General features: G+C 41.6%; 2 protein-coding genes across 2 annotated transcripts in view; one reads left to right on the top strand and one right to left on the bottom strand.

Annotated features, from left to right (window-relative positions):
- Nucleotides 1–17,788, top strand: part of LOC114494918 (butyrophilin-like protein 2) — a 173,633-nt gene that overhangs the window by 128,149 nt on the left and 27,696 nt on the right.
- LOC114493970 (HLA class II histocompatibility antigen, DR alpha chain-like) lies at nucleotides 925–6,026 on the bottom strand. The gene is made up of 6 exons (XM_028508835.2): nucleotides 5,859–6,026; nucleotides 3,361–3,606; nucleotides 2,633–2,914; nucleotides 2,210–2,374; nucleotides 1,206–1,531; nucleotides 925–1,001 (listed from the first exon to the last, which is right to left on the bottom strand). Exons 1-4 carry the CDS (start codon nucleotides 5,938–5,940, stop codon nucleotides 2,220–2,222), a joined length of 765 nt encoding a protein of 254 aa, XP_028364636.1. The 5' UTR covers nucleotides 5,941–6,026; the 3' UTR covers nucleotides 925–1,001; nucleotides 1,206–1,531; nucleotides 2,210–2,219.

The raw sequence follows: 17,788 nt of genomic DNA, 5'->3' as shown, positions 1-17,788 counted from the left end.
ATTTCACTTTGGGTGGTGGGCACACACTGCAGTATACAAATCATGTATCATAGAAATGTACACTTGCAACCTATATAATCTTATTATCCAACTCACCCCAATATATCTAATTTAAAAAGATATCAGTGGCTTAGCCAGTAAATGATGAGTCAAGATGAAGACCAAGAGTATTTCATTTCAGAAACACTTTCATGTCAGTCTCCCACATTGTCATAAATAATCAGTCTTCATGGTTTGGGGGAGGTTCTGGTAACCATTTTAGAAATAAACATCAAGTAATAGTTTCACAGATAAGTGAGCAATTTATCTGTCACAGTGTCTCAAATATTCTCTTGTCCTGTTTAATGCATAATCCCCCAGCCCTTTACCCAGTTTTTCCACTCAGGGTCACATCTCCAAATGCAAGATGTTTCCAAGAGTAAGTCATACCATTCTCCTCATAATGAAAGAGGGATCCACATTTATGTAAATAAAATCTTCAGTGTCTGATCTCATTCCTCATTAAGTCTGGTATGTGTGATGCTGCTATGTAAATTCTGTAACAGACGTGGATCCTCCTCTTTTCTGTGCTCCACTCCACCTCATCTCCTCGCCACCTGTCTCACCGTTATCAGAGGCCAAACCTGAGGCTTTCAGATTCATTCTAGATTAATTGATTCTTCGTATGAAGGGTCACATATTTCACTGACTTGGGGGCTCAAGAACCAAAACCAAATTCTGAACTGGTTGCCTGTAGAGACCGCCCAACAAATCCTACTGTAGAGGTGTCCTGATGAGGATTGGCCACAGCAACTGGATGGCTTACAGATCCTCTGAGTGAGGCCACACCCTAATGAACCTGGATATTTTTTATTAATTACAGAGAATGAAAGGTTTGCATATATTCCCCAGCCCTTGTGAATAAATGGCTCAGACACCAAAAACTTCACCTAAGACTCATCTGATGGTTTATTGTATTCAGAAAAGTCACAATCGCTGTTTGAAGAAACACCAAGCTAGCCCTGGCTGGCGTAGCTCAGTGGATTGAGTGTGGGCTGGGAACCAAAGTGTCCCAGGTTTGATTCCCAGCCAGGGTACATTCCTGGGTCGCAGGCCATAACCCCCAGCAACCGCACATTGATGTTTCTCTCTCTCTCTCCCTCTCTCCCTCCCTTCCCTCTCTAAAAATAAATAAATAAAATCTTTAAAAAAAAGAAAAGAAACACCAAGCAATGAATTCCCATAAAACTTTTGAAAGTTTCCATAGCAAAGAAAGGGTCTCATGGGGCCTATTACAGAGGCATTGCATGCTGACAGTAAAAAGACTGTGGGAAATGGAAGGAAAACAGGTATGGGAAGGGGCAACAAACAGGGACACCCAACTAGTTGGAATAGAATACTGAGAGGCGTCACCACTCCTAGTGTGACTAAGCGGCGGGAAAGTGCTGAAGAATGGTGGTCTTCATGGAGGTGAATTGGAGAACTGCCAGATTTGTAAAGATATCAAAGAAGAAATCTCATCATTGATCTTCTCTCTAAGGAAGCCCATTACCTGTAGAAAGACACACACAGTTTCTAAAGAGCTTAAGATGAATATTTGAGCACTTACTTTGAGATTCATTCCCCTTCTCCCTTAGTCCTTTGACTTTGGAAGTCTCTTAATATTGATCTGACCTCTAGTAAATACAACCTTTCCAACATGAACTGCTATATTCTACTATCAGAGTGAGCACGAATGAGCAGACTATAGTTTACCTTCTCTTATCACCCCTGACACCACTTTTCAGATTGGAGGAGCAAAAACAGGCATTGGTATTCTTACAATGAATCTACTGGAGTCCCCAAAAAGCCAAGCTCTGGAAGTGCTTTTGACCTGACTGATGGCCTGCCTCAGAAAATATAAGCCAAGAATCATCCAAATCTTGAAGCTAACTTTCCTAGGTCACAGGACCCAGTATTCTAATGTGAAACAGATGACTGTGAAATGTGAATCACTGGAGATTATTTCTAAGACTGAAGGTCTAGCTGCACATGTACGGGAAGGGATGATGAACTTTGAAGCTCTGGGATACTAGAAAGGGGCTATGTCTGATTCTGTCCTACAAAGGTAAGTCAAGAGCCATGACTTATCCCATTTTTCCCCTTAAAGGCATCATATGTTCTTTCCCCCACTGTGTTGCCTTCTTTTGATAACTCCATACGTGTGTTGCTCTGACCACAGCAAACCCACCTGAAGTGCTTCACAGTGGACCTCGGTGGTCAGCAGCATTGCCTTTGCGCACACCCTTGATGATGAAGATAGTCCCAACAATGATGCCCACCAGCCCCACAACCAGGCCCAGGCCACACATCACGTTCTCTGTTGTCTCTCGGAGGGGAGTTTGTGCTTCAAACTCTGGGGAAATATAAAGCAGAATAATGAATGTGGTACTAAGTCAAAAATAATGATTAATCAATTTTAAAAAGAGGAAAATAGAATAATGTATTAAGGTAATTACAACTTAGAAAGCAAGGAAAGCTGGATAATGGGAGAAACAAGAATAAGAATTGCAGTAGCTGTTACAAAACAGGACTCTGTGCTGTGTCCCAAAGGACCGCACACATGCACCACAGAAGGAAACCATAAAATAAGGAACTGAAGGATGTTCTGTACCCCAGTGCTTGAGAAGAGGCTCATCCAAACCCCAGTGCTCCACCTTGCAGTCATAGACGTCCTCAGTTGAGGGCAGGAAGGGGAGATAGTAAAACTTGCGGAAAAGGTGGTCCTCCCTGGGCAGGAAGACTGTCTCTGACAATCCGTTTGTGACAGGTTTTCCATTTTGAAGCCACGTGACATTGATCAGTGGTGGAGAGAACTTGTCGATGAAACAGATGAGGATGTTGGGCTCTCCCAGTTCCACAGGGTTGTTTGGGAGCACAGTCACCTCTGGAGGTACTGGGGGACACGGGTCAGAAATTAGCCTTCTATGCTTAGGCATGGCCCCTCCCTCTCTCCCACTAAAGCTGAAACAGAAGCTGATATGGTGCCATGAGAATCGATGCCACAGTCTCAGGTCCCTATCTCTATCACTCTCACCCATAAACAGTAACCAATGTTGAGGTATAAGATATCCAAGAACTTCATTCCTGGCTCCCCCAACATAGATGGAGGGCAATAACTTTGTGGATGACTATGGATGGCAGAGAAAAGATGTGAGAATATCAAGAAATGAAAAAAACCCATGATGTTTTAGGGCCCATAGCCTGAGAATTTAGGGCTTGCTTATGGCAAAGTTAGGTCCCAGGAAGGGAAAGTTATTCTCAATAATATAACAGAAAGAGTTAAGGCATCTATTTTAAAGCTGTGATTCCCACATGTAGAAGTGCAGCAGGGAGAGGTACCATTAGTGTTCGAGGTGTGGTTAGAGCGCTTTATTATGATGTCCAGGTTGGTTTTGCCCACAGCCATATTGGCCAGTGCACCCTGAGCTTCAAAGCTGGCAAAATGACCAAATTCTTTAAGCCGCCAGACCGTCTCCTTCTTTTTGTCATCCACATGAAAAATCTCATCACCATCAAAGTCAAACATAAACTCATCTGATGGGTGTGGGGTCATATAGAACTCGGCCTGGATGATCACATGATCCTCTGAAAAGGTGAAAAAGGGAGTTATGGTTGGAACAAGCAGAGAGAAATGAAGAGCCAGGATGATGCCACAAGTTGTGGGTGGGGGTTGAAACAGGTAGTAGGCTCAGTGGAACGAGGAGCAGCAGTGGGGAGTAGGGGTGAGTGGGAAGATGAGGCCAAGGTGCAGCATGTTTGTGCTGAACAAGATGGGAGGGGAGAAATTAGGGGCAGCATTAGAGACGGGGGACTGAAGGAAATGGGAGCTGAACACCCAGAGTCTCCTGAAGCTGTGTTTTGTCTCCATATCACTAGCTGAGGAGTGATCCCCACTTTAGAAATCCAGCAGCAGCTCCTAAAAGATTGAGTTCTGAACTCTGAAATAAAATCAAATTTTGAATTCTTATTCAGCTACTTACTTACCTAGTGAATTGAGCAGATTACTTCACCTACTTATATGTAGTTTTCCTGTTATTTTCTTCTGTGGTTTTGCTTCTTCCATGGATTTGTTTTTAAGATTAAATCAGACAAGGTAAGTAATTTCTTAGTATATCATCAGGTCTATAAGAAGCCCTTTGGGGCCAGAAATTTATTTATTTGTTTGTTTGTTTCTCTTTCTTTCTCTTTATTATTTTTATGTTTTACAGTTGTTTTCCAGTTATTTCTCCCTTTGTCCCCCTCTTCCCAACCCTCCCCCCACTTCCATAGTCAATCTCCACCCCATTGTCCATGTCCACGTGTCATCCTTCATATATGTTCCTTGACTAATCCCTTCACCTGCTTTCAATCAGTCCCCCCACTCCTCCCCATTTACCACTGTCAGTCTGTTCCGTGATTCTATGCCTCTGGTTCTATTTTGCTCATTAGTTTATTTTGTTCATTAGATTCCTCTTATAAGTGAGATCATATGGCTAAGTGAAATAAGCCAGTCAGTGAAAGAAATACCAGAAACTGCTTTGTATTTAAGAAGTAGACCCATGGAAAATATAACTGGGGTCTGAGGTACCCAGGAAATTAAGATTGAGACTTTGTAGTGTTGTAGTAACACATTTTCCGGGATCTACACCCACACTGCTGATATCTCTTGGTGATGAGCCCTTATATCTGAAAACTCTTTACATTGAGATTGTCATTATGGGGTCTATTCTATTATGGTTGATACTGAGAATAATCTATACCAAGGTAATAATCAATTTGAAATAAGAAAACTGAAGCTGGAGAGTGGGCAGCCTCCATAGTGTGTGTAGAGGAAAGGGGGATTTTAAAGTCTGACTGTATCTTGATAAAGCCAGGGATTTATTTAGCATTTGTAGCTATGTGTGCACATGCAAGTACATACACACAGATATTCTAGTTGTCCCTTTCCAAGCCAAGGGAAAAACCTCTCTTCCTTGCATCCAGGTGTGCATTCCCATGTATGGCCCTTTCTGAGAAATGTAAAACCTGCTATTGCCATCATGAATCTTGGAGTTGTGTTATTACTTTACTTATTCCCAGTATACCTGCCACCCCTGTGGTGGTCATCTTGGGTGAGAGCTATTTTTCCATAATACATCTTCACCACAGCACAATGTTTGCCCAACAGATGGCAGAGAATGTCAGATTCTTCACTTCTTTACTCATGTTTCTACTCTCTTAGAAAAATCACTAAGTAACAGTGACTGAAGATCATTATAAGATCCAATATACAAGGCCTATCACTGTTCCAAGGGCAGTAAATTAAATGCAAGTTCCATCAGCATACCTGCCCTTCCCCATCCTTTGGGTAGATTGTTATTTTTTGGTGACTTTCCTTTCTAATGATCTTCAAAATAAATGTCACTGTTTAAAATGTTCTGATGAGATTCACATGTCAAAGAATAGCTACCATGAATTCAGCTAAGAATGTCTCATATTTTTCTCCTTTAATCCTCACAAAATTTTATGAGGTTTTTAATTTTACTAATTTTCTAAAAAAATAAATTAAAGCCCAAAGAGGCAGCTTGTTAATGCCTGTCAGAAAATACTTCTCCCTTAAGTTTGGCTTACCTCAAAGTTGATGGCATTGACCAATATACAACTCAGTTTTGTTTCTCTAAAATAAATTTAACTTACTTCAAATTGTGGTAGAAAGAGAACTCTTTAATCTACTGTTTATTTTATTTTTAGATTTAGACCCACTGAATACCGATCAAACCATTCCTGCATTCCAAATATTGTCCTGTAAATGTCCACTGCTCATTCCTCCAATGCTCTCAGAGCTTATTGTTCCTACTTACGATTCTCTCAGCAGTTACCTTTGATAGCCCACAATTCCTGAAGGCTCGCCAGGAGAACTGTGATGAAAAACCCTAACATTGGAACTCCAGTTATGGCCATTTTCTTCCTAAGTGCTTTAGTGGGGATCTGTAGTGCTCCAGTGGGACAGAATAGACAAGAATAAAAGAAAAGAGAATGTAGGGTGTGATGTTGTCTGACTGATTGAAATTCAAATCAGTTGAGCTACAGCCAATCAGCAGTGTTTTGAGATGACCTATTTGTCGCTAAGGAAAAGACTCTTGTAAAGGGTCTAAGAACCAGATACGTCAAAATGTAAAGTTCTTAATCAAACAAGCACTTAACAAAAAAATCAAGTTTTTGACAATGTTAGGCAACCACTTAAACACTCCTCCATCTCAATCCAAGTTCAAGTTCTAGAAAGGCATATACCTGAAGCACATGAGTGAGAATACAATCAGTAAAACAGCCTGAAATGAGAGTTGATCACAGATCATGCCTCTGTGCTGTGACAGCTGGACAGTTTCTTTAAAGGGACAAGTCTTTTTTAAAAAAGGTAAATTACTAGGCTATGGAAAATACCTGAATCTTGGCAACACTCGGTTACAGAGCTTCACTTAGAGCTTCTCATTGCTTTGGGCTTCTCCTCCAGTGTCCTGGGCTCCAAGATGGCCATCCCTGCCCAAGAGTTCAGGACCCCAGGCACTGTCCTACCCTGAGGGAACACCGAAGGGGGAACTTCGAGGGTCAACACTCCCAAATGGAGGGGGATAAAAAGCTTCCCCTTGGGAAATGGGTAGTGGGTACTGGAGACAGTGAACTGTTAAGGGGCTACCTTCACTGATGCCTACCATCTTAAATATGATTGTAGGTTGGAGTAGACTTCTGGGGACACACCTCATTTGAGGGCTTAAGCAGATGAATAGGCTGAAGTAAACTGGGCAGAGCTATTTTACTGCTAATGCTGGAGACCGACCTGCAGGAGGGCTTTACCATCACTCCATTGTGTCATAAGATTATGGAAGTTCTGATACAAAGAATTAATTTTGATGTTTACTGTTGAGAGTACTGAAAATTAAGACACTCTAGCCCTTTTATTTTTTAAAAACATAGTGTAATATAAAGGAAAATTAAACCACATATAGAGAGGGTTGGAATCCAAATACTTTCCGTGAAGAAAGACCTGGCAATGAGGCAGCCCATCAGATGGTGAGTTCCCTGTTTAATGTCAGCCATGACACAGACACCTGGATTTCCACACTGCTGGGCTGAGGCCTTATTCTGCCCTGCAGCTGCCTCACAAATCATGAGGGCCAACTCCTTGTTTATTACTGGTTATCTGATCACATCAGGGCCTTGAGCATTCTTTGACACTGACTGCTAGGTCACTTGGAGGAGGCCCACAACACAGTTCTGTTTTTTAATTTCTCAGGGATACATTTCCCGGAGGCAGGGCCTTGGGCTGGAGGACAGCTCTACAGTGTCAGTCCCTGCCTGTGACTTAGGCTTTGTCACCTCCTCGTTCAGAGAAAAACCATGTACATATTTTCTGTGCCTGCCCTGTGCTGCCATAATGCCTCATTCTTACAAGGAGCTCAAAAAATATATGGCAATCAGAGGAATTTTTTAGAAAAATATTTTACACATTGTAATAACACCTTCAACCCAAGATGTTGCTTGGCAACTTATGATACTGTTTAGCCCTAAAATATTGATTGGTTTTCCTCGTGAGATTACTAAATTTGGAAGATATTAAAAAAGATTTTCAGTTCCTTTTCTGTGTGATAGTAAAGAAGTTCCTATCTGAACAGTACCCATGGTTCCCTATTCTCTCCTGTGTGTTCGAGGAAGTTTCTGAGGGCTCCTGAATGAGATATTCGTGGTGACGCAGATGGTGAAGAGCCACTGTAAGGTCAAAGTTCATTCAGGAAGTAGAAATCCCTATAGACACTCACATTATAGACGGGCTGTTTATTACATTCTTTCCTGTTATAAGAGAGTGTACCTGAACACTGTTAGAATGCTGGAGGAGCACAGGTCTACACAGACCATAACTTTGAGAGCTCGGAGACCTATAGAGGCCACTGCTGATGTCACAGCTCCTCTAGAGCCCCGTGGAAAGGGATGCTCCCAGAACCCAAGGGAATTTGCCAAGACTCCTGCCTGGGAAGCCTTTGTGTCCTCCAGATGAGATGGATTCAGCCTACCTGCCCCTCCTAAATCTCATAATACTGCTTCACCGGCAGAATGTTGGCCACATGTAGAAGCCTGGGGAAAGGAGAGTCTAAGAAAAGTAATATTCTTAACTCTATTTCAAAAAATACAGACAAGACCATAAAAATGGATGAAAAATATTTTAAAAGACTAAATGCAAATATTATATCTATATATTTTGATTGAGATCTCTATATCTACCATAGCTCACTGTGGTCCCCCCACAGTACCAAACTTAGAACCTGAGGAAACATTACTTGTATTAAAGACTAGACCTTGGAAATGAGAGCTTTCACACTGGACACCAGTTGAGTCTGGGACCTGATTACTACATGTTTGTGTGGTTGGAATTCTGGGAGCCTCCAGCCCTTCTTTTAGACCCCTTCCCTGCTTTTCTTTCCTCTAGCAGTAAGAGTATTAATGGTATTTTTCCTGCTGAGAACACCTGAAGAGCTGAAGGGATTTCGATCTAGGCATTTCTTTCCCAAATTCCCAGGTAAGAAACTTTCTTTGTTCTGTGTCATTTCTTCTCCTGATCCTGGGAGGAGGCAGAGAAGCTAGTTCGCTGGAATTAGTCTCTATCAGATTGAAAACTGTCCACTGTTGATATCAACAAATGTGCTAGGGTGGTGGGCTAACGGGCCTTCCCGACTAACACATCTCGTGTGAATGAAGGGCTCCCTGGTGTTTGGGTCATTTCCAACCTGGGGGGATGACAGCTTGAGAGTTAAGTTCATTCTCTCTTCACCTCTGGAAGCTGGTACTTCAAAGGCCTGCATTTTCTCTGCACAGAGATTAAAATCACCCTTCTTTGCTTGGGTAGATTTTTTGCATATACATGTACTTACATATTTTATATGTACAAACACAAACACACACTGTTGTGTTTGCTGTGCATGTGAGCGTGTGTGAGTGTTTGGAAACTGAATTTGCTTCTCAGCATGTCTCTCTACCAGCCAACCACAGAGTCTGCTGCTATACCTTGAGCATTTACAATCATGTTGTTCTATAATTCCAAATTTTGTCTTTGTTCTAAGAGCTTAACTTGGTAACTGAGAGACTGTGAAGGAAAAGATTAATTTGGAAAATCACCAAAGGGACCTAAGAGCTGCTGCCTTCCACAGGCGGCCCCACCTGGCCAGGCAGCAGTGTGAGCCCCTCACTCAGCACACCCTCCTGTTCTTCAGACATTCTACCACTTCAGAGCTGTGTTCAACTTCCTCTGTTACCTTCACCAGGTGGAAGGCAGCACAAATCCCAGGAAGAGAGGCAGGCATTCCAATGCAAAATGTTTTCAATTTTGCAAATGTGCCTGCCCTCACCTGTGATTGATTCTCCCTTTCAGCTCTTCTCCCAGGGTTAGGGAGTGATTTCAGTCACTGTCCATGGAAGACACAGTCCAGAAACCACCTCCTCAAACCTGATGCTCTATCGCCTGAGGTCTAAGCTGGGGGTCTCATTTGGGTCTGAATGATTTTATAGAAAATAGATGTATCTCATGAATATATCTATGTCTGTGTTAGTTGGAGAAGGAGAATTGGAAAAGCCTATTTCCAATCAATCAAATTATATAATTTTTGCTTCTTTATCAATTCTTTAATTAAATGCTACCTGATCTTACTCTATATTTAAGGTACTGTTTTTGTTGCCATTGTTATATTTTAGAACACCTGAAGCAAATGGATGTAGCCAGGAGGATGGATAAGCATGAATGAAATTTTTTTTAGATTGTGTATTCTTTTTTTTAATATATTTTACTCATTATGCTGTTACAGTTGTCCCATTTTCGCCCTTCACTCCCATCCCCCTGCCCACCCCCTCCCACCCACATTCCCCCCTTTAGTTCATGTCCATGTGTCGTAAGTTCTTTAGCTTCTACATTTCCCACACTATTCCTGCCCTCCCCCTGTCTATTTTCTACCTATTGTCCATGCAACTTATTCTCTATATCTTTTCCCCCTCTCTCCTTCTCCCACTTCCCTGTTGCTAACCCTCCATGTGATCTCCATTTCTGTGGTTTCAATCCTGTTCTATTTGTTTGCTTAGTTTGCTTTTGTTTTAGGTATGGTTGTTACTAGCTGTGAGTTTGATGTCTTTTTTAATGTTCATATTTTTTATCTTCTTTTTTCTTAGATAAGTTCCTTTAATGTTTCACATAATAAGGGCTTGGTGATTATGAACTCCTTTAACATGGCCTTATCTGAGAAGCACTTTATCTCCCCTTCCATTCTAAATGAAAGCTTTGCTGGAGAGAGTAATCTTGGATGTAGGTCCTTGCCTTTCATGACTTGGAATACTTCTTTCCAGCCCCTTCTTGCCTGCAAGGTCTCTTTTGAGAAATCAGCTGACAGTCTGATGGGAACTCCTTTGTAGGTAACTGTCCCCTTATCTCTTGCTGCTTCTAGAATTCTCTCCTTCATTTTTATCTTGGGTAATGTAATTATGATGTGCCTTGGCATGTTCCTCCTTGGGTCCAACCTCTTTGGAACTCTCTGAGCTTCCTGGACTTCCTGGAAGTCTATTTCCCTTGCCAGATTGGGGAAGTTCTCCTTTATTATTTGTTCAAATATGTGTTCAATCTGTTGCTTTTCCTCTTCCCCTTCTGGTACCCCTATAATTCGGATGTTGGAACATTTAAAGATGTCCTGGAGGTCCCTAAGCCTCTCCTCATTTTTTTTTAATTCTTGTTTCCCCATTCTTTTCTGTTTGGTTGTGCCTTTCCTCCTTCTGGTCCCTTCCATTGATTTGAAACCCAGTTTTCTTTCCATCACTACTGGTTACCTGTGCATTTTCCTTCATTTCTCTTATTGTAGTCTGCATTTGTTCATCTAGTTTATGACCAAAGTCCACCAATTCTGTGAGCATCCTGATCACCAGTGCTTTGAACTGTGCATCTGATAGGTTGGCTATTTCTCGGTCACTTAAAAAAACTGGCTTTGGGGCTTTTAACTCTGTTTGAGCCATCTTTTTAATTTAATTTAATTTTTTTCCTTTGGTCTGGTCGCACCTGTTACATTGAGTGGCAGAGCCTTAGGTGTTCACGAAGGCAGGGCACCTCAGCCGCTGGGTTGTGAGTTGTATGTGGAGGTGGCGTCTGAGAGGGAACAATGGTGCCTGCTCCACTCTCTCTAGGACTTCAGCCCCTTTGCCACTTCCCACAAGCAAATTGGTCCCCTCTGGTGCTGGCTCCCAGGCGGGTGGGTTTGCGTACTTTCTGGGACTCTGTGGATTTTTTCAAGGAGCCTCCTGCGAGGCTGAGAGAATCTCCCGGCCTCGACTCCCACAGGTGTTTTTAGTCAGTGCCTTTAGGCTTTGTTACCCGGCGCTGGGTCCCTGGGTTGTGAGGTCTGCGTTGTTGCCCATTTTCGCTTAGTTTGCATGCTAACGTGTGGCTGCAGACAGCCAGCTGCCTTGCACACCTCTTTGTGTCTGCTCCTTGCCTCCCATGCCCAGGGTCTGCCACCAGTTCATCAGCTGCCCCTGAGCTTCTGGGGTCCACCAACTGCCATCTGTGCCCTGGGCACCCACGTCTGCCAGCCACTGATTTTTCTTGCCGGTAACCCTCTACCCCTCTCCGTAGGTCTCTGACTCTGCCCCTCCTTACTGGTCTGGGTGTGTGGTATTCAGACTTCCATTCAGTTCATTTCTCTCTGTTCTGGTTGGTTTTTTTTGTTTGTAAATTCTTGTCCTTAGTTTTGGTTGTGCGAGGAGGTACAATGCGACCACCAATGCCTCCATCTTGGCTGGAAGCATGTATGAAATTTTTGATTGAGCTGGGATTCATGTGTCTGCTCCTGGCCCTTTCCAGGTTGTCGTTGGAGGAGCTGTTCCCTGTCACTGTACAGGAACTGCAGCATACCACAGGACATTCGCTCCATTTTAATTAGCAGACCATCCTATAATTCCTTTAAACGGCACAAACATATCTTAATCTGGCAATTAGATTATTTAGTACAATGTAACAATTAAAAGTCCCAGTTAACTTAGGAAAAATACTTTTCTCCAACATGCTGGAGAGTTTTGCAGGCAGGAATGAGTTTGGTGTTCCTTCTTCCTCATGTTCCAGTGGGGTGGGTTCAGAGAGAGGAAGGAAGAGGAAAAGGCAGGAAATGTCAATGGAAATAAAATGTTTTCTGGGCCCAGCTGATGCTCAAAGCAGAGCTTCCCTTTTGTGTGAGGTTTTGTAGGGTCTTCAGATCCCCTCAGGGCCTAAGTCTGGTGCGTGGGAAATACTGAAACATCCTTTGTGCCCACAAACTCTGGGCATGCATACATACAGTGGATACCACTCAGCCATAAGAAAAGACGAAATGTTACCATTTGTGACAACATAGATGGCCCTTGAGAATGTTAGGCTAAATGAAGTAAATCAGTCAGAAAAAGTTAAGAACTATATGATTTCACTCATATGTAGGATATAAAACTGAAATTTGTGGACATACACAGCAGTGTGGCGGTTACCAGAAGGAAGGGGGTGGGGTGGGGGATGGAGAAGGCCTCATGTATGGAGACAGAAGATGGTTTGAATTTGGGTGGTGGGCACACAGTGCAATTCACAAATCTTGTATCATAGAAATGTACACTTGAAACCTATATGGCCCTATTAACAAATGTCACCCCAATAAGTCTAATTAAAATTGAAAAACAGAAATAAATAAGTAAATAAACAAACAAACAAATAAATAAATCTCTAAGCATGTAGACCATTCCCAACACAGCTGCCCTTTCCAGGATCTGCCATCAACTAGTCCACCCCACACCTTGCCCCCTAGGCTTCCTGATGGGCACCAGGAACAAATTTCATTGTCATCCACCACCTGACTTTATGGCAGATAAAGCATACTCTTAGGTCCCCTAGAAAATAATTTCACTAGGTTCCAGGCAAGTAAGTTAATCTCTTTTCTACATGCTTTGGGGATAGAGATAGAATTAAGAGTAAACAGCAGATGTATCCAAAGGTATCACAAACCTGCTCACCCCGTACTCTCTGACCACCTTTTAGTCAGTGGAGAGAGAATAATGAGCATGTTTTCCCTTTTGCAAATTCTATGAAGGAGGTAAAGAGAGCTTACAAGTCTGTAGATAGAGCTGCAGTAATGGCGCCTTGGGTGAAACTAAGGAAAGAAGATACACATTAAGCAAATATTGTGTAGTAAGGGGTATAAATGGCAGCCATCGTGTGTCAGTAGCCACAAAGAATAACTATCTTACAGCTAAATAAATGAACATATGTTCAGCAATGTCAGCTGCTCCTCAGTCCTGTTTCTTCCAGGGAGATAGAGAAGGCTGAGCATGTCACTTGGCTTTTCTTTTAACAAGCTTTACACAGGGGTATCTCTGGTAAGTAATAAACCCACATTTCTTTCAACTCTTTTAAAGCTACCTACTTTTTGTTCCAGGAGTCAATACGGTGTTTGGGGCATCGGTCTATTCAGTGCTCTACCGAGGCATCGGCATTCCAGTTTCAGTGCGCTTCTCAAAGACACCTGCTTTTGTGGGCGCTATGTCACATAAAACTACCTAGTGCTGAAGATTATTCTTTCAGAGAAAGTAGTTGGCTTTCTAGGAGGCAGTTAGGGTCTGGAGTTTTAAGCACTGACCATTACCAGACCCCAGTGCAGTGACTCTTGCCTCTGCTCTCTGGGTCTGTGCAGCATAGTTTGAAATGTTCATACATTGAGCAGGATCTGTGCTCATTTCTGAAGATGGTTAAACACATGTATACTGCAGTCCTCTTTCACACGCTATTCTACAGGGTATAGTGGAGGATGAGAAATTGGCAACTTGAAGATGGTTTATGTAATGTATTTGGTTAGTGACCAGGGCCAAGGAGCTGGGTCCTAAACACACAAACCACTCACGGTCGAGAAGTCAAGAAGTTAAGATAAGAAGTGTGCAGATAAGAAAAAATGTGAAGACTGAATCACTAGAGCTGCCAACTGACTGCATTAGGATCAAGAAAGTGGTAGAAAATAATTTAAAAAGTAATTAAATTATTAAGATTTTAAGTCTGTACGTCCTGAACAAATGAAGGAGATTTTCACAAAGACTCAGAAGCCACCAGGAGAAGGAGGCTCTCGGTGGCATTGAATTCAGCCCAGGCCCAGTGGGGGTGTAAAAGGGAAATCCATGGTGTGATTACAGCAGAACGGGGGAGAAATGGCACCTAAGAACAGACAGGCTCGTGCAGGAGGAGTGGTGGAGGCAATAAGGTGTTTTAGGAAAACCAAGAGTGATGATAGAGAATAACAACCTATTTTGGATTTCTGGGATTGCTTTTGAACTTTGAAACTCTTAAGGTAGAGGAAAGGTGAGAAATAAACCAGGAGATTGTAATTAGTTTTACTAAAATTCTTTCTAGTACATTTTTTCCCTCACCAATTAAAAAATACCCCTGACTGGTGTAGCTCAGTGGATTGAGCGCGGGCTGGGAACCAAAGTGTCCCAGGTTCGATTCCCAGCCAGGGTACATTCCTGGGTTGCAGGCCATAACCCCCAACAACCACACATTGATGTTCTCTCTCTCTCTCTCTCTCTCTTTCTCTGCCTCCCTTTCTCCCTCCCCTCTCTAAAAATAAATAAATAAAATCTTTTAAAAAATACTACTAATAACGGATATTATATTAAACCTTATTATTTTATTTGCTAGAAAATAACTGTATTTCCTTATTCTGAGGAACCTGAATTTTAAAGAAACTTACTCTTTCAGTCAAGTTTTGAAAGTAAAAACTGTTATTCTAAATCGAGTCTCTAACTCTGTAGCAGTAATACGTAGAGCCCAAGAATGAGTCCATTCAAACCTGGAAGCCCCTTCAACCCTAATGCAGTCTCGGGTAGGGCTGACAGTTGTCTCGTCTTGTCAAATGTGTTCATAGGTAAATATTTCAAAGGTTCTCAGGAAACATCTCTTTCCTTTTTTTTCTAACACATAGTAAAAGTGGGACTAGGCTCTCCTCTTGTGGTCAATTAATTTAATTCTTTTATTCTTTATTTCTAGTTTATTTTTTATTACAGTTGACATACAATATCATATTAGTTTCAAGTGCACAACATACTTATTGGACATTTATGTAACTCATGAAGTGATCACCCCAACAGTTTAGTACCCACCTGACACCATATATAGTTATTACGATATTATTGACTATGCTCCCAATGAAGTGCTTTGCTTCCCTGTGACTATTTTGTAATTGCATATTTGTACTTTTCAATCCCTTCACCTTTTTCACCCAGCCCTATAACCCCACTCCCACATGGTGGCCATCAGTTTGTTCTCTGTATCAATGACTCTGTATCAATGACTCTGTTTTATTTGTTCATTTTGTTGTTTAGATTCCACATATAAGTGAAATCATATGTATTTTCCTTTCTCTGTCTGACTTATTTCACTTAGCACAATACCTTCTAGGTCCATGTTGCCAAAAATGGTAAGCATTCATTCCTTTTATGGCTGAGAAATATTTCATTGCACCACATAATCTTCACCTGTTCATCTGTAGGTGGACACTTACATACCTTGGCCATTGTAAATAATACTGCAATGAACATAGGGATGTATATATCTTTTTGAATTAGTATTTTAAATTTTTTTGAGAAATATCCAGAAGTGGAATTGCTTGGTCATATTGTAGTTCTAATTTTAATATTTTGAGGAACCTCTGTACTGCTTTTCATAGTGGCTGTCTCAGTCTGCCTTCCCACCAACAGTGCCCAAGAGTTCCCTTTACCCCACATCCTCACCAGCACTGCTTTGTTGATTTATTGATGACAGCCATTCTGTCAGGTGTGAGATGGTATCTCATTATGGTTTTGATTTTCATTTCCCTAATGATTAATGATATTGATCATCTTTTCACATGTCTGTTGGGATATGTATGTCCTTTTTGGAGCAGTGTCTGCTGGATCCTATGCTAATTTTAAAAATCAGATTGTTTATTTTTCTTTTGGTGTTAAGTTGTATGAGTTCCTTATATAGTTTGAATGTTAACCCCTTATGAGATATATCATTGGTGAATATCTTCTCCCATTAGGTAAGTTGTCTCTTCCTTTTAAGGATGGTTTCATTTGCTGTGAAAAATCTTTTTAGTTTGGTGTATTTCTATTTGTTCACTTTTTCTTTTGTTTCTCTTGCCTGGAGAGACTTATTCAAAAAATATTGCTAAAAGCAGTGTTAAAGAGTTTGCTGCCTATGTTTTCTTCTAGGGGTTTTATGATTTCAGGTCTTAAATTTAAGTCTTTAATTCCTTTTGAGTTTACTTTTACATATGGTATAAGAAGGTATTCTAGTTTCTTTTTCTTTCTTTTTTTTTTTGCATGGATCTATCCAGTTTTTCCAGCGCCATTTATTGAATAGACTGTCTTTACTCCATTGTGTGTTCTTGCCTCCACCATCACAGATTAATTAACCACATCGGTGTGAGTTAATTTCTGGGCTCTATTCTGTTCCATTTATCTGTGTGTCTGTTTTTATCCCAGTACCATTGCTGAATGAAGTAGGATCCTTTCATGGTATCACATGACATACATTTCAAGGGTACAGAGTAGGAAAAGTCTGAAGTGTAGTGGCAAGCAAAAATAAAGGACTGATGTCCCATCCACCACTAGGTGGCTCAGCTCCATCCCTCTGGGGAAGACGTCCTGAGCCTGGGGAGCACAGGTGTTCATCAGGTAGGTCAGGGCCTAGAACTACAATGTCATCGCTGTGGGCTCTGGTGGTCCAGCCCAGTCTCTTGTCCCGGCTGTGCTTGCCTGTGTCTCATTTCCCCATCTGCATGCCAAGGCCTGATCCCCATCTGCATGCCCAGACCATGACAGTGCTGCACTCAGGCCCACATGGCTGCTGCAGAAGGAGCAAGCCAAACCCTCTCTTGGTAAACTTCCCTATATTTTCCTCGGCTTAGGAGAAAGTACACTTTCTTTCAAACTAACCAATCTCCTTCTTACATTTTCACAGGACTGTGCTCCACATTCCCACTATTCAATCCTTTCCTGGATCCTCCAGGTTTCATGCCTTTATTCAATCTGATCCTTTTCCCAGATTTTCCCTGGCTAGACTCCTCCCCTGTGTGGTTGCTATTTTGGCTTCTACTGTTCATGCACCCAGCAAAGGAATCTCCCTACTAGTTCATCCTTCCCACCCCACCCCTCATAACACCAGTTGTTCCCCATGAATATTGGAAAGCTGGTCCTTTCTGCCTACTTGAGAATTAAGTCTGTTTGGCAGAGAATTTGGCTGTCCCTTGGGGTATCTGTGAAGCTATATCCTTTTCTACTTAATCAAGCTTAATTAGATGTCTGGCTTCCTTCTCTTGTTAATAACTAACTAACTATCTATTGTAACAATATCACACTGTTTTGATTAGTATAGTCTTATAGTAAAGTTTGATAGTGTGTTACTTCCAAGTTTGTTTTTTCTCAAGAATACTTTGGTTATTTGGGGTCATTGGGGTTCCATATAAATTTTAGGATTATCTAGTCCTGTACAAATTGTCACTGGTGTTTTGATAGGGATTGCATTGTATCTGTAGATTGTACAATATCTTCTTTAATACTTTTCTTCTATGTTCTGTAGTTTTCTGAGTACAGATCTTTTACTTCTTTAGTTAAATTTATTTCTAGGTCTTTTATTTTTGATGTATTTATAAGTAAAATTATTTTCTCAATTTCTCTTTCTAATAGCTCATTATGCAGGCCAGGTCCCCAGTAGGGGGCGCACACAACATTGATGTCTCTCCCT

This window comes from Phyllostomus discolor, chromosome 4 (assembly GCF_004126475.2).
Source record: "Phyllostomus discolor isolate MPI-MPIP mPhyDis1 chromosome 4, mPhyDis1.pri.v3, whole genome shotgun sequence".
In the NCBI taxonomy this organism is placed as follows: Eukaryota; Metazoa; Chordata; class Mammalia; order Chiroptera; family Phyllostomidae; genus Phyllostomus; species Phyllostomus discolor.
This window is presented reverse-complemented; position numbering and strand designations above follow the sequence as displayed.

Bases quoted from the DNA above. Each gene is read 5' to 3' on its own strand.
- LOC114493970 (XM_028508835.2), bottom strand. From the start codon at position 5,940: ATGGCCATAACTGGAGTTCCAATGTTAGGGTTTTTCATCACAGTTCTC. The intron at 3,607-5,858 runs GTAACTGCTGAG...TCACCTTTTCAG, and splicing joins GGAATTGTGGGCTATCAAAG to AGGATCATGTGATCATCCAG. The intron at 2,375-2,632 runs GTACAGAACATC...ATATTTCCCCAG, and splicing joins GCCTCTTCTCAAGCACTGGG to AGTTTGAAGCACAAACTCCC.